We start from the raw sequence: 17265 nt of genomic DNA, 5'->3' as shown, positions 1-17265 counted from the left end.
TGAAAGTTACCTCACAGGTAGATAGGATAGTTAAGAAAGCTTATGGGGTGTTAGCTTTCATAAGTCGAGGGATAGAGTTTAAGAGTCATGAGATAATGATGCAGCTCTATAAAACTCTGGTTAGGCCACACTTGGAGTACTGTGTCCAGTTCTGGTTGCCTCACTATAGGAAGGATGTGGAAGCATTGGAAAGGGTACAGAGGAGATTTACCAGGATGCTGTCTGGTTCAGAGAGTATGCATTATGATCAGAGATTAAGGGAGCTAGGGCTTTACTCTTTGGAGAGAAGGAGGATGTGAGGAGACATGATAGAGGTATACACGATATTAAAGAGGAATAGATAGAGTGGACAGCCAGTGCCTTTTCTGCAGGGCACCACTGCTCAATACAAGAGGACATGGCTTAAAGGTAAGGGGTGGGAAGTTCAAAGGGGATATTAGAGGAAGGTTTTTTTTCACTCAGAGAGTGGTTGGTGCGTGGAATTCGTTGCCTGCGGCCATGGTGGAGACAGATACACTAGTGAAATTTAAGAGACTAGTAGACAGGTATATGGAGGAATTTAAGGTGGGGGTTATATGCCCCCTCAAGTTTACCTGGTCCTCCAACTTTCACCCTGCCCTCAAGTTTACCTGGGCCTCCAACTTTCATCCTGCCCTCAAGTTTACCTGGTTCATTTCTGACATCTTCCTCCCCTTTCTAGATCTTTCTGTCTCTATCTCTGGAGACAGCTTATCTACTGATGTCTACTATAAGCCTACTGACTCTCACAGCTATCTGGACTATTCCTCTTCTCACCCTGTCTCTTGCAAAAATGCCATTCCCTTCTTGCAATTCCTCCATCTCCGCCACATCTGCTCTGAGGATGAGGCTTTTCATTCCAGGACGAGGGAGATGTCCTCCTTTTTTAAAGAAAAGGGCTTCCCTTCCTCCACCATCAACTCTGCTGTCAAACGCATCTCCCCCATTTCACGCACATCTACTCTCACTCCATCCTCCCGCCACCCCACTAGGAATAGGGTTCCCCTGGTCCTCACCTACCACCCCACCAGCCTCTGGGTCCAACATATTATTCTCCGTAACTTCCGCCACCTCCAACGGGATCCCACCACTAAGCACATCTTTCCCTCCCCCCCCCCCGCGTTCCACAGGGATAGCTTCCTACATGACTCCCTTGTCCATTCGTTTCCCTCCCCACTGTTCTCCCTCCTGGCACTTATCCTTGTAAGCGGAACAAGTGCTACACATGCCCTTACACTTCCTCCCTTACCACCATTCAGGGCCCCAGACAGTCCTTCCAGGTGAGGCGACACTTCACCCATGAATCGGCTGGGGTGATATACTGTGTCCGGTGCTCCCGATGTGGCCTTCTATATATTGGCGAGACCCAACGCAGACTGGGAGATCGTTTTGCTGAACACCTACGCTCTGTCCGCCAGAGAAAGCAGCATCTCCCAGTGGCCACACGTTTTAATTCCACATCCCATTCCCATTCTGATATGTCTATCCACGGCCTCCTCTACTGTAAAGTTGAAGCCACACTCAGGTTGGAGCAACTATACCTTATATTCCGTCTGGGTAGCCTCCAACCTGATGGCATGAACATTGACTTCTGAAACTTCCGCTAATGTCCCACCTCCCCCTTGTACCCCATCCGTTATTTATTAATATACACATATTCTTTCTCTCTCTCTCCTTTTTCTCCCTCTGTCCCTCTGACTTATACCCCTTGCCCATTCTCTGGGTTCCCCCCCCACCCCTTTTCTTTCTCCCCGGGCCTCCTGTCCCATGATCCTCTCATATCCCCTTTGCCAATCACCTGTCCAGCTCTTGGCTCCATCCCTCCCCCTCCTGTCTTCTCCTATCATTTTGGATCTCCCCCTCCCCCTCCCACTTTCAAATCTCTTACTAGCTCTTCCTTCATTTAGTCCTGACGAAGGGTCTCGGCCCGAAACGTCGACTGTACCTCTTCCTAGAGATGCTGCCTGGCCTGCTGCGTTCACCAGCAACTTTGATGTGTGTTGCTTATATGGGAGGTGGGGTTTGAGGGTCAGCACAACATTGTGGGCCAAAGGGCCTGTACTGTGCTGTACTATTCTATGTTCCATGTTCTGGAGTGCAGAATAAAGTGTTGCAGTTACAGAGGAAGTGCAGTGCAGGCAGACAAAAAGGTGCAAAGACATAACGAGGTAGATTGTGAGGTCAAGAGTCCACCATTAATTCACATGCCTTGTCACAAATGCTGCATGCTTTCAGGTAACGGACCTTCTGATACCACCCTTAACAGTCCTCCCAAGATGTTGTGTAAATATATCAGAAGCAAATGGGGAGACTGTTAAAGAGTGAGTCCCTTGAGCAACAGAGGGCTAATCTATGTGGAGACAGGGATACGAGTGAGATCCTAACTGAATATTTCTCATCTGTGTTCAGTTTTAAGAACATGGAGGTGTTAAGTTTATTGTACTCACAAAGTTTAATAAATCACAGGGCTGACAGATCTGCTCCTGGTTGCTGTGGGAACCAGGGAAGCAGGTTGCTGGATCCCAATGGAGTTTTTTTTGCATCTTTTATAGGATTACTGATTGTTTTTAATTTAACAGTGAACTTACAGGGACAGCAGGGATAAGCTGAGCAGTTACAGGCTGGTGAGCCTTATATCAGTGGCACAGTATGCTGTTTGTGTACATTTGGAAAGGCAAAGGCCAATGAGGGATGGTCAGCATGGCTTTGTGTGGAGAATATCCTGTCTCAGCAATTAGATTTTCGTTGAGGGGAATAAACAATCAACGTTTCAGGTTGAGACCCTTCGTCAGGACTGGAAAGAAAAGGGGCTGAAACCAGAATAAGAAGATGGAGGGAAAGGAGTGCAAGCTGGCAGGTGGTAAGTGAAATCGGATGAAGGGAAAAGTGCCTGGGTGGGATAAAGTAAAAGGTTTGGAAGGGATAGGTAGAAGAGGTAAAGGGTTGACGAAGAAGGAATCTAATTGGAGACAGTGGATCATGAAAGAAAGAGACAGATGGGAACCAGAGGGAGATGATGGTCGGTTGAGAAGAGAAGGAGTGAGAGAGGAATTAGAATGGGGAATGGAAAGAGAAGTTGGGGGGGGCGGGGAGAGGAAGTAATGAAATTGAAGAAATCAATGTTCATGCCATCAGGTTGCAGGGTACCTATATGGAATATGAATAAGTTTGGCCTTATCGTGGCAGTAGAGAAGGCCGTGGACAGACAGACATGTCAGAATGGAATGGTAAGTCAAATTGAAATGGGTGTCCAGCAGGAGATCTTGCTTTTTATGAAAGATAGAGTGATTCATTCATTGGGAATGATTAGAATCTGGAATCTGCTGCCAGAGGAGTGTTCAAATGTTCAAATTGAACACAATTTCTACTTTTAAGAGAAGTATAGGTAGGCACTTAAATAGACAAAGCAAGCTGATCCCGTCCGAATGCGGGAGGATGGTATTATTGTAAATGGAGCAGTATCAACGTGATGGGACTAAGGGTCTATCTGTGTTCTGTACAACTCTGCAGATCTACAAGGTGTGACTGCCTCCTGGAACAAGTTGTACTCGCAGCTTTCCCCTCCTTGATGCACTGTTGATCCAGCTCCCCCGTTGTGAACATAATTCCTCAAGCTACAGGTAATAAAAGGAAAAATTCTTCTTTTCTTTCTCTCTCACCATGTCACTTCTCATAAGAACTGCCTTGACTGGAACCAGCAGATTCCTATTGTCAGGTGCCGGTTCCTTTGTCACTTGATTTCTATTAACCAGTTGTTATCCGATTACTTAGGAGACTAGTTGTTTACTTATCATTGATAATTTCAAACCATAAGCTTCAGGAAGTATAACTGCAAATCCAATTCAGTTAACAGTTTTTAAATAAATCAAACCACCTTACCATAAACCGCACTGAATGGACACAGCAGAGGATATTGAGATAATTACAGTTGGTGCAATAAAACACTTGCATGGTGGCACCCACGAAGTATTCTCAGATTTCGTGCTTTCTCTTGTCCCTTATGACAGAGGGAGGCTATTTAGACAACTGATTCTGTGCTAGCTCCCAAACACACCTGTCAGTCACATGCCCTGACTTTTCTCCTTGCAAGCTAGTCTCTCACATGCTCATTGAACCCCTATTACCACATTATTCTCCAACCACATTCCTGCATGAATGGCAATTTACAGCAGCCAGTTACTCTACCAGTCTGCACATTTTTACAACGTGAGAAAGAAGCCACAAGAACTTGCTGACTCCATACAGTGCCAGAGGTCAGAATAAATTTAGGTCACTGGAATTGAGATAGCAGTGCTACCCTGAACACCAATACCTAGTGAGGTCATTTTCAAAGTCTGATGTTCTTGTTAGTGTTTATCTGTATGGGCGATCTATTGTTTTTTGTGTGTGAGAGAGGGTATTTGAGGATTTGATGCTATTGTCGCTGTTTTCTGTGAGGGAGAGGGTTGGGGTTTGATGCTATGTTGCTTTCTTTGCGAGGGAGGGGATTTGGGGTTTGATGTTCCAGCTGCCGTTTTCCATGCGGGCAATCTGTTTTTTGTGTGAGGGAGGAGTTGGGGGGAGGGTTTGGGGTTTGTGAGTTTTATTTCTTTTTCATGCCGGGAGTGGGTTGATGTCTTTTCTTTCAACAACACCCGTGGTTTTTCTGTATTTCATGGCTATCTGGAGAAGGCGAATATCAGAGTTGTACATGTATACTTTGACAATAAATTGAACTTTTGAATAGGTGTAACACCATGTTGGAAGGTTAACAGAGAAAATCTAAGAAACAAGCCCTTCAGCCCACCATGCTAGTGTAAACTAATCCTATGTGCCTCTTAAACATTGCCATCATGTCTGTTTCTATCACTTCCCCTGGCAGTGTTGTCTAAGCATCTACCACTCTGCAAAACACCAAATACTGGAGGAACTCAGCAGTCAGGCTGCATCCATGGAAATTGACAATCAGTTGACATTTCAAGCCAAGACCCTTTTGCGGGAAGGGGTAGGAGATTAGCTAGAAGGTGATAGGTGAAGCCAGGCACCTACCATTGCCTTTTTTTTAGAAAAGAACCTGCCTTACACATTCCATTTAAGCTTTCCCCTTTCACCTTAAACCTGTGCCTTCTCATATTCGACATCTTCACCCTGAGAAAAGGACTCTGACTGTGCCCTATCTATGCCTCTCATAATTTTATAAGCTCCTGTTATCAACCCTTCAGTTTCTGATGATCCAGAGAAAACAATCCAAGTTTGTCCAACTCCTGCTTATAACATAATACATTAAATCCAGGCAACACCCTGATGAACCTTTGCTACACCCTATCCAAAGTCTTCACATCCTTCCTGTAATGAGTTGACCAGAACTGCACAGAATAACCCACATGTGGCTTAACCAAAGCTTTATACAGATACACCATGATTTCTTAACTTTTATACTCAGTGTCCTGACCAGTGAAGGCAAGTATGCCTTCTTAACCACTCTATCTACTTGTATTCCTGCTTTCAGAGAGCAATGAATTTGCATCCCAAGATCCCTCTGTACATCAGTGCTCCCAGGGGGCCTGCTGTTTACTGTATACTTTCCTCTTCCATTTGATCTCCCAAAGTCTAACTCCTTACACTTTTCTGGATTATCTCCAACTGCCATTTCCCTGTCCAGATTTCTAACTGAACTATTCCTTTGACAACCCTATTCACAATGTACAAGTCCATCATTTCTTGTCATCTTCAAACTAACTAATCAGCCTACCAACATTTTCATCCATATCATAGCACAATATCAGCATTCCCAGCACTGATCCTTGTGGATCACCACCGGTCATAGTCCTCCAGACGGAGAAACACTCCACCACTAACTTCTCTTGTATGACCAAGGCAATTTTGCCACCTCACCATGAATCTTCATCTGCTGGATGGGCTTGATCAAATGCTTTGCTGCAAGCTGCGTAGACAATTTGACAGATTTATCACCTTCATCACCCCTCCCCCACAGTCAGTCAGATTTCTGAGATGGGGACAATCTGCCCCACTCCCAATCCTGACCATCTTGCTAGCAAACATGCAGTCTCTGGTGATTAAAATCGATAATCTCAGAGCTGTGCTGCTGAATCAGAGGGATATGAGGACTGCGTGTGTCCTTTGTTTCACGGAATCCTGGTTAACCCCTTCTATACCGGATGCAGCGATTCAGATCAACAGGTTTACTATACACCGTCAGGATCCATAGAGTCCTCAAAAGCAGAGGTGGAGAATTATGCCTCATGATCAACTCCTCTTGGTGCACAAGTATATCACTGCTGTCCTAATTTTGCTCACCAGAACTGGAATATCACACAACTAAGTGCCATCCTTTTTTACCTAGCTTGGAAGATTTCCATGATCATTTTGGTAGTGGTATACATTCCACCTCAGGCCAATGTCAGTCAGGCTTTAGATGATCTGAACAATGGGTTCAACTAACATGAAACAGCACACCCTAACACCTTCACCGTCATTTTGGGGGATTTTAACCAGGCCAGTCTGAAAAAAAAATCACCGAACAATTACCATCGACAGATCACTTGCAATACCAGAGGAAACAACACACTGGACCATTGTTACACCACCATCAAGAATGCCTGCCATGCTATTCCACACCCTCACTTCAGGAAGTCTGGTCACCTGGCTCTACTTCTACTCCGAGTATAGGCAGAGACTGAAGACTGCAGCACCAGTAGCGAGGACTGAGAAGGTATGGACAAGGGAAGCACAGGAGTGCTTAGAGGATTGCTTTGAATCGGTTGTCTGGACTGTATTCAGGGATTATCTTTGAACCTGGATGAGTATGCTGCAGTTGTAACCGACTTTTTTAAAACCTGTGTGGTTGTGTGCCTACAAAGACTTGCTGTACGTTCCCAAGCCAAAAGCCGTGATTGAACCAGGAGGTACGTCATCTGCTGAAGGTTAGATCTGTGGCATTCAAGTCTGGCAACCCAGGTTTGTACCAGAAAACCAGGTATGACTTGTGGAGGACTATTTCAGGGGTGAAGAGACAATTTTGAATGAGGTTGGATGTACAACAACTCTGGCAGGGTTTGCAAGACATTACTTCCTACACTGCAAAACCCAATAGCATGAATGGCAGCGATACTTCACTACCAGATGAACTCAACGCCTACTATGCCAGCTTTGAAAGGGAAAATATAACTGCAGGTATGAAGATCACAGTGACCCTGTGATCTCTGTCTCTGAGGCCTGTATTGGGCTGTCTTTAAAGAGAGTGAACCCTCGCAAGGTGGAAGGCCCCAACAGAGTATCTGGTAAGGCTCTGAAAACTTGTGCCAACCAACTGGCAGGAGTATTCAAGGACATTTTCAACCTCTCACTGCTATAGGAAGAAGTTCCCTCTTGCTTCAAAAAGGCAACAATTATACCAGTGCCTAAGGAAGATAATGTGAGCTGCCTTAATGACTATTGCCGAGTAACACTCACATCTGCAGTGATGAAATGCTTTGAGAGGTTGGTCAAAAGTAAACTGAATTCCTGCCTTAGCAAGGACTTGGACCCACTGCAATTTGTCTGCCGCCACAATAGGTCAACGGCAATCTCAATGGCTCTTACGACCTTAGACCACCTGGACAATACAAACATCTATGTCAGGGTGCTGTTCATTGACTATAGCTCAGCATTTAACGCCATCATTCCCACAATCCTGATTGATTAGTTACAGAACCTGGACCTCTGTACTTCCCTCTGCAATTGGATCCTTGACTTCCTAACCAGAAGACCATAATCTCTGCAGATTGATGATAATATCTCCTCCTCACTGACGGTCAGTACTGGTGCACCTCAAGGGTGTGTGCTTAGCTCACTGCTCTGCTCTCTCTATATCCATGACTGTGTGGTTAGGCATAACTCAAATACCATCTATAAATCTGCTGATGATGCAACAATTGCTGGTAGAATCTCAGGTGGTGACGAGGCGGTACAGGAGTGAGATATGCCAACTAGTGGAGTGGTGTCGCAGCAACAACCTGGCACTCAACGTTAGTAAGACAAAAGAGCTGATTGTGGGCTTCAGGAAGAGTAAGACGAAGGAACACATACCGATCCTCACAGAAGGATCAGAACTGGAGAGAGTGAGCCGTTTCAAGTTCCTGGATAACAAGGTCACTTATGGACCTAACCTGGTCCCAACATATTGATGTAGTTATAAAGAAGGCAAGACAGCAACTATATTTCATTAAGAGTTTGAAGAGATTTGGTTTGTCAACAAAAACACTCAAAAGACTTCTATAGATGTACCATGAAGAGCATTCTGACAGGCTGTTTCACTGTCTGGTAATTGGGCAGGGGAGGGGGGGGGCTACTGCACAGGACCGAAAGAAGCTGCAGAGGGTCGTAAATTAGTCGGCTCCATCTTGGGTACTAGCCTATAAAGTAGTTAGGACATCTTCAAGAAGCAGTGTCTCAGAAAGGCAGCATCCATTATGAAGGACCTCCAGCACCCAGGGCATGCCCTTTTCTCACTGTTAACATCAGGTAGGAGGTACAGAAGCCTGAAGGCACACACTCAGTGATTCAGGAACAGCTTCTTCCCCTCTGCCATCTGATTCCAAATGGACATTCAACCCATGAACACTACTTCACTTTTTTAATATATATTATTCCTGTTTTTTGCACGATTTTTAATCTATTCAATATACATATATTGAAATTTATTTATTCATTTATTTTTTCACTCTGCTGCTAAGCTACAAATTTCACAACACATGCTGGTGATAATAAACCTGATTCTGATTCTGACATAACGTCATGCTGACTTTCCCTACCAAATCCATACCTTTCTAAATGTGAGTAAATGCTATCACTAAGAAAATGGTCTAACAATTTCCTTACCTCTGATGTGAGACTCAGTTGCGTATCATTTTCCAGATTATCCCTGTTGTGGATAAAAGGAACGTTGTTCTCCAGTCTTCTGGGACCTTGTCTGTGACACCACCTGACAATTGGTAACCTACCTTTCCTGTTAATCTCACCAGCATCTCTCAGAGATCATGGTCCCATTCTTGTTTCTTATTTCTGTGTTTTATTCCTTCAGCTTCCCAACTGAATGACTGTGGGAGATCGTGGTCCAGGCCATGGCTTTAATCGAAGGAGTGGGTGATGAGGTGACTGTGCTGTTCAGCCTGGTATTCATCTTGCTGGTTCTTGTCCTGTCATGGGCTTCCACTCACACCATCGATCAAGGCGACCAAGCACAGCAACTTGCTGATGGTTCTCCCGTGGAGCTGCAGGACCCTACCTGCCCATTTTCCACTGAGGCCTCGGCACAGCCTGCAGCATCTGAGACTGGAACAATAGCAGCAGGATGCACAGCAGAGAGACAGAGGGACGGTGCAGAGGGGGAGATGGAGAGACAGAGGGACAGTGCGGAGGGGGAGGTGGAGAGACAGAGGGACGGTGCAGAGGGGGAGGTGGAGAGACAGAGGGACGGTGCAGAGGGGGAGATGGAGAGACAGAGGGATGGTGTGGAGGGGAAGAGGGACGGGGCGGAGGGGAAGAGGGATGGGGCAGAGGGGGAGGGGCAGAGAGACAAGGAGGAGCAGGAGTGGCAGAGGGATGAAGGGCGGGAGCAGAGGAACAGGTCAGAGGGGCAGATGGACAGGGTGGAGGAGGAGAGGCAGGAGAAAGAGAAGAGAAATGACATAGAGGTGCAGGTTGTGCCTGAACCTGAGGAGGCGTGGCCCACAGTCAGTGCCACTGAGGACCTGGTTTCAGATCCTGTGCCTGTACAGTTACGGCAGCGACTGACCACAGCAAGAGGCAGGGATGCAGCTGAGACTCTGGCCATCGTTGGCCATCTTCCCCACAGTGACTCTGCACAGGACAGCTCCATGGTGATGAGACTGAAGTTTTTAAATGATACGGAGAGAATAGTTCAGGTCAGACCTGAACATACGATTGGACACATAAAAAGGTAACGTCACCACCCTGATTCCACACTGTCATCACTTCAACTTTATTTGAGCGAGAAGTGTTCTTCATTACTCAAGCACAAATCTCCCTGCATATCCCACCTCTTCATACTTTGTCGTCTGTCCTCCAACCTCCATCCTCTGCATCAATGCAATAGACAGTTGGCCTAGTGGGAACTTGGGTGTGTCAGCTCTCAGTAGCAGTTGGTTGACCGATGCAGCTATGTGTCCAGTCACTAACCATGCAGCCTCTGCTGGGCTGAGTTGTCCTTGTGCCTTGTCTCTGCCGGGTCATCGAGCTGTCTTCCCCTTTAGGTGTCTGATGAGGACAGCATATAATTTGGAGGTGACCCACTCATGGGGTGACGACCTCCCAGTGAATCTCTGTGACTTGGACCACACTTGGAATGCGTTTGAGTGAAGGCAGGAGCAGGAGGCCAAGCCCTGAAACCAAACATCGGCAGAGAGGCTGATTCAGATTAATTTATTTATCACACGTACATTGAAGCATACAGTGAAATGCATCGTTTGCATTAACAACCAACACAACCTAAGGATGCGCTGCAGACAGCCCACACATGTTGCCACACATTCCAGTATCAACATAGCATGCAGGCCATATTCAGCAGAACAACACCAGCAGTAATAACAACAGCAAAACAAACCCTTTTCCCACCTACCCACCTGCTTATTCACGCACTCATTTGTGATCTGTATCTGTAGCTGGCTGGTGCTACCTGCAGCCGCTTGTTAATCTGCATGTCTGTCTTCCCCCTGCCAGGACTCAGTTTCCCCACCAGGAGCACCAGGTGCGTCTTATATACCAAGGGCAGCTGCTGGGAGATGACACACAGACACTCTCCTCACTTCACATCACGGGCAACTGTGTAGTTCACTGCCACATCTCGCAGAATGCAACTCCACAGTCTCCAGCAGGGAGCCATGCAGCGGAGAACACTGACACCACCCTCAACATCGGGGGTCTCATGCTGCCCCTCTTCCTCCTTATGCTCTCCATTCTGTGGTATTACCAGATCAACTATCGGCACTTCTTCACACCACCTGCTACGATCTCGCTGGTCGGCATAACCATTCTCTTCAGCTTTGTGGCTTTTGGAGCTTACCGACGATGAGATTGTGAGCTGGCTGTGTACTCCATTCAGGACTGGCATCAATGCCAATTTTTATCAATTGAAACTGGCAGTCATTTTGAAGGTGTGATTATAATGTTACTGTGTGGTTTTCTGCTTTGTTATGGAGCTGTTTGATAAGGCAATAGTGCTGTCACTGACATCGATAAAGCTCTTTGCACCTTATGACTGCAGTCTGGTCATTGTTTTACCCCCTGCCTACTCTGCAGGGGTATGTAGCGATTGGGGATTCTCATCACCTTATCCACCATTGTCCATGTTGGGTCCAGCCTGGCCAGGGAAGCTTCATATATGTGCATGCTTCTGAAGGGGAGATAAAACAAAAACAAGGTGTTCCTCTGCTCCACTAACTGGAAGTTGAAGGGCCAGCTTCATAATCCAAGTCAGTTACGGCTGGAAAATTTAAAAAATCCTGGAGCCATTTAACCCATCTACTTGACTCCTGCTTTTTCCATACCCCTGTATTATTCCCAAGCTTAACCCCAGTGACCTATTCTCTCAACCATATCCCATTGCTTTTTTTCTTTAGTTGTATTGATTCAAGTATTTTTCCAGTAGTTTCTTAAAAATGCAGTGCATTTCATCCTATTATTCCCTGCTCTGTCATTATTCATAAAAGGAGGTCTGGATGTTTCCTGGGGTTGAGCGGTTTGATCTTTACTGCAAGTCTTCCAGCTTTCTAATTACTGGCTCTACCTGTAAACTTTGTGTTTTGATCTTGTGTCACTTAGGTATACTTATTTGTTATTCAAAGATATTATAAAAACTCCACTCTCCCTTTACGCATTTCTTTAAAAGGCTGAGGTATGGAAATTATCTGGATGTAGACAAAGGGTAGTGATTGATGGAAATTGTTCTTGCTGGATGTTTGTGACTAGTGATGATCAATGGGGATCCATGCTGGGACCTCTCCAGATTGTGATATACTGTAAGTGACCTGGATGAAAATGTGGATGGGTGTGTCAGTAAGTTTGCAGGCAATATGATGCTTGGTGGCAGGCCCTCAGAGGCTCAAGTGTTGTAGATAATGATATCATATTTTAATTTGAAACTGTAAATAGTGCATTTAATTAAAATCTAAATGTTGCTTATTTGTACATTGTGATATTGCAGTCATTTAAACAAACTTCTGTATTTTGAAAAAAAAAAGATTGATGGTGGATCAGAGGTGCAAATGGACTTTGGAGTCCTCATGCAAGACTTCCAGAAGGTTAATTTACAGGTTGAGTCTGTGGTAAAGAAGGCAAATGCAACATTGGCATTTATTTCAAGGGGAATAGAATATAAAAGCAAGGAGATAATGCTGAGGCTTTATAAGACACTAGTCAGGCCACACTTGGAGTATTGTCAACAGTTTTGGGCACCTTATCTCAGAAAGGATATGTTGTCATTGGAGAGAAACCAGAGGAGGATGATTCCAGGAATACAGGGGTTAAGATATGAGGAGCATTTGACAGCTTTGGGCCTGTATTCACTGGAATTTAGAAGAATGTAGAGGGATCTCATTGAAAATTGCTGAATGTTGAAAGGACTAGAAAAGGTGGATGTGGAAAGGATGTTTCCTGTGGTGGGGGTATCCAGAGCTAAAGGGCACAGCCACAATATTTATAGACTTTATAGAACAGAAGAGAGGAAACTGTGTTGACTAGGTTAAGGCTGGGGCACTGTGCATTAAACAAAACATTGAAAATGATAGGGAAACACCAGACAGTATTGTGTGAGGAATGTCGGGAAGAGGAGTCAGTAGAACATGTAGTTCTGAGTTGTAGGAAGTATGGGATACAGAGAGAGATGATGAGAATTAATCTAAGGGAATTGGGGGTGCAAGAATTCACATTAAAAGGGTTGCTGGACATGAGTGAGAAAGCACAGGTCAGGGTATTTTTAGCTTTCTTAAGAGGTACAGGGGTTTTTTATAGGATATGATGGATAAGCAGGAATAGGGTACGAGGATAGCCAAAGACGGGAGGATAAGATGTAGTTAGGGTATGTGTGTGTGTGATTGGGTGAAGGGATTTAAAATGTAAATCTATTACACACTTTGGAACAGAAGGTGACGCTAATGCACCATCAAGCTGGGTGCCAGCCACCATAAAACAAGAAGAAGACCTTATAGAACAGAGGCAAGGAAGATTCTTTTTTAGGCAGAGAGTAGTGAATCTATGGAATACGCTGCCACAGACTGCGGTGGAGGCCAAGTCCATGGGTATGTTCAAAGCGGAAGTTGATAGTTTCCTGATTGGTCAGGGCATCAATGGATATGGTGAGAAGGCAGGTGTATGGGGTTGAATGGGATCCGGGATCAACCATGATGGGATGCTGGAGCAGACTCAATGGGCTGAATGGCTTAATTCTGCTCCTATGTCTTATGATCTTGCAGCATAGAAGACTGGCAAAGGGTACAGTGGGATATAGATCAGTTGAAGAAATGGGAGATGGAATTTAACCTGGCCAAGTTTGAGGTTTTGCTCTTTGGGAGATGAAATGTAAAGGGACGGTACTTTCTTGATGGCAAGATCCTCAACAGTGTTGATGGAGAGAGGGATCTTGGAGTCTAAGTTCATTGATAAGGTGGTAAAGAGGATGTATGGCATGGTTGCCTTTATCAGTCAAGGAACTGAGCTCACAAGTTGGGAAGTTATGTAATTGTATAAAACTCTCTCGGCCATGTCTGGATTTTGCATTCAATTCTGCTTGACTCATTACACTGGACAACAAAGTTTTTGCTTTCTGTATACTTTTGGGTGTATTTTTGGATTTTGGGCTGCTGCTCATGAAAATCACCACGAAATTTCTCTACCACGCACCAATTTTTTTGAAATTGCTGCGGTTGCTATTTCAATTCATGATTCATGTCAACTAAAATGTTGCCAACAACATAAGCTGAAAAGTTTTTTTTTATCTAGTCCAGCCATGCCTGAGCATGCTTGGGCAGGGCAAATGCATGGCAGGATAGGTTTTAGAAAGACTATAAAAGCATCACGCACCCACCGTTCTTTGCATTGCGTTTACTTGTAAATCAATTTGCAATCACGTTGATGTGCCTGCTGTAGGGGCACAGTATATTGTGTGTACTCATTATAATAAAGTAAATGTATTTTCAAGAGTATTTGTGATAGCAAAATGTCTTGCCAATGTTACAACAACCATGATATTTTGTTATATTGGTGATGAATATACACCTGAATCTCAAAGACTGAGCATGACTCCTTACTAAGAAAACCTATGTTGGGTGTAAAATTTGCACCCAAGACAAAGCCTGGGCTCCTCATATTTGTTGCTCAACATGCACAATCGATCTTGGAGCTTGGCTCAGCGGAACTCAGAAGTCAATGCCGTTTGCCATCCTGATGATATGGTGAAAGCAGAAGGATCATGTGACATACTGCTTCTTCTGTCTGACCAGAAACAAGAAATCTATTGAATACCCCAAAATCCCTTCAGCTGTAAGACCGATGCTGCATGCCGGTAGTCTTCCAGTACTGAAGTCACCAAAGAAATGCAGTCTAGAGGAGGCAGACAAAGAAGCTGTGATGCATGAGCCAGGAATGGAAAGCAACACCGATACTGATACAGATTTTCAATCCTTTGTCGAGTGAGCGTCATCTGATAACCTGATCTGAGTTAAATGATCCAATCAGAGACTTGGATTTGTCAAAGGCAAAAGCAGAATTATGGGGTGTAAGACTGCAAGGGTGGAATCTGCTGTCGCCAGGCACAAAATTTCTCCAGAAGGATTTTTACTATTTGAGAAATTTCAGAATCGGGTTTATTATCACCGGTATGTGTCGTGAAATTTGTTGACTTAGCAGCAGTAGTCCAATGCAATACATAATATAGAAGAAAATCTATTAATTACAATATATGTATATTGAATAGATTTAAAATTGTGCAAAAAACAGGAATAAAATATTTAAAAAGTATGATAGTGTTCAAGGGTTCAATGTCCATTTCGGAATCAGCTGGCAGAAGGGAAGAAGCTGTTCATGAATTGCTGAGTGTGTGCCTTCAGGCTTCTGTACCTCCTACCTGATGGTAACAGTGAGAAAAGGGCATGCCCTGGGTGCAGGAGGTCCTTAATAATGGATGCTGCCTTTCTGAGACACCACCCCTTGAAAATGTCCTGGGTACTTTGTAGGCTAGTACCCAAGATGCAGCCAACTAAATTTACAACCCTCTGCAGTGTCTTTCAGTCCTGTGCAGTAGTCCGCCCCCAATACCAGACAGTGATGCAGCCTGTCAGAATGATCTTCACACTATATAGAAATTTTTGAGTGAATTTGTTGACATACCAAATCTCTTCAAACTCCTAATGAAGTATAGCTGCCCTCTTGCCTTCTTCATAACTGCATCGATATGTTGGGACCAGGTTAGGTGCTCAGAGATCTTGACACCCAGGAACTTGAAACTGCTCACTCTCTCCACTTCTGATCCCTCTGAGGATTGTTATGTGTTCGTCTTATCCTTTCTGAAGTCCAATCAGTTCTTTCGTCTTACTGACATTGAGTGCAAGGTTGTTGCTGCGACACCACTCCACCAGTTGGCATATCTCGTTCCTGTGCGCCCTCTCGTCACCATCTGAGATTCTACCAACAATGGTTGTATCATCAGCAAATTTATACATGGTATTTGAGCTATGCCTAGCCACACAGTCATGGGTATAGAAAGAGTAGAGCAGTGAGGTACACCAGTGTTGATCGTCAGCAAAGAGGAGATGTTATCACCAATTTGCATAGATTGTGGTCTTCCGGTTAGGAAGTCGAGGATCCAATTGCAGAGGGAGGTACAGAGGCCCAGGTTCTGCAACTTCTCAATCAGGATTGTGGGAATAATGGTATTAAAAGTTGAGTTATAGTCAACGAACAGCATCCTGACATAGGTGTTTGCATTGTCCAGGTGGTCTAAAGCCATATGAAGAGCCATTGAGATTGTGTCTGCTGCAGACCTATTGTGGCGATAGGCAAATTGCAATGGGTCCAGGTCTTTACTGAGGCAGAAGTTCAATCTAGTCATGATCAACCTCTCAAAGCATTTAATCACTGTAGATGTAAGTGCTACTGGGCAATACTTTTTTTTAATGTTTCCCAGAATAACTGATGCCAAGATTAAGGAAGGCTTTTTAGCTGGTCCACAAATCAAACAGGTCATCAATGACAGGCAATTCAAAGGACTTCTAGTGTGACTAGAGAAAATCGTATGCAAGGCATTCAAGGATGTTGTAAATTTTCTTGGTTTCGTGCTGCTAGTTGACAACATGCTTCAACCATAAAACCCATGAAGTGCAACATGTCACTAAAGATTCATTTTCTGCATTCCCATTTAGACTTCCCTTCAAATCTTTATGCTGTCAGTAGAGAGCATGATAAAAGGGTTTACTGGGACATTGGAGTCATGGAGAACCAGTATTAGGGCAACTGGAATCCATCAATGCTGTCTGATTATTGTTCTCAAGCGAGAAGCCTCGGACAGGACACTGAGTGCAAACGAAAATCATTAATAAAATATTTTTAGCTTCAGCACCATTATGCAATTAAATGCATTATATTCAATAAAAATTAATTTATTTTTTCTTTGAATTCCTACATGATCAAAATAGTCTGAAATTATGTTTGTGTTCAGCTTCAAAATTTCTGTCCAGTGTTATAGGAAAGATGTAGAGGCTTTGAAGAGGGAGTAGAAGAGGTTTACCAAGGCAACACTTCACCTGTGAGTCGACTGGGGTGATGTACTGCGTCCAGTGCTCCCGATGTGGCCTTTTATATATTGGCGAGACCCGACGCAGACTGGGAGACCGCTTTGCTGAACATCTATGCTCTGTCCACCAGAGAAAGCAGGATCTCCCAGTGGCCACACATTTTAATTCCACATCCCATTCCCATTCTGACATGTCTATCCACGGCCTCCTCTACTGTAAAGATGAAGCCACACTCAGGTTGGAGGAACAACACCTTATATTCCGTCTGGGTAGCCTCCAACCTGATGGCATGAACATCGACTTCTCTAACTTCCACTAATGCCCCACCTCCCCCTCGTACCCCATCTGTTACTTATTCTTATGCACACATTCTTTCTCTCACTCTCCTTTTTCTCCCTCTGTCCCTCTGAATATACCTCTTGCCCATCCTCTGGGTCCCCCCCCTTGTCTTTCTTCCCAGACC

The 17265-nt window shown here is 44.6% G+C and overlaps 1 protein-coding gene across 1 annotated transcript in view; it reads left to right on the top strand.

Annotated features, from left to right (window-relative positions):
* The window catches only part of tmub1 (transmembrane and ubiquitin-like domain containing 1), a 29669-nt gene extending 14665 nt beyond the window's left edge, over window positions 1–15004 (top strand). Inside the window, exons 3-6 of the mRNA XM_063050686.1 lie at window positions 3529–3638; window positions 9080–9506; window positions 9570–9958; window positions 10738–15004. Coding sequence (XP_062906756.1) covers window positions 9120–9506; window positions 9570–9958; window positions 10738–11089 — 1128 coding nt within the window. The 5' untranslated portion in view covers window positions 3529–3638; window positions 9080–9119 and the 3' untranslated portion in view covers window positions 11090–15004. The remainder of the gene's footprint in view (window positions 1–3528; window positions 3639–9079; window positions 9507–9569; window positions 9959–10737) is intronic.
* Window positions 15005–17265: the final 2261 nt, after the last annotated feature.

The sequence above is a fragment of the Mobula hypostoma genome, chromosome 1, assembly GCF_963921235.1.
Source record: "Mobula hypostoma chromosome 1, sMobHyp1.1, whole genome shotgun sequence".
In the NCBI taxonomy this organism is placed as follows: domain Eukaryota; kingdom Metazoa; phylum Chordata; class Chondrichthyes; order Myliobatiformes; family Myliobatidae; genus Mobula; species Mobula hypostoma.
The sequence above is the reverse complement of the archived record's forward strand: the minus strand, read 5'-3'. Positions and strand labels throughout refer to the sequence as shown.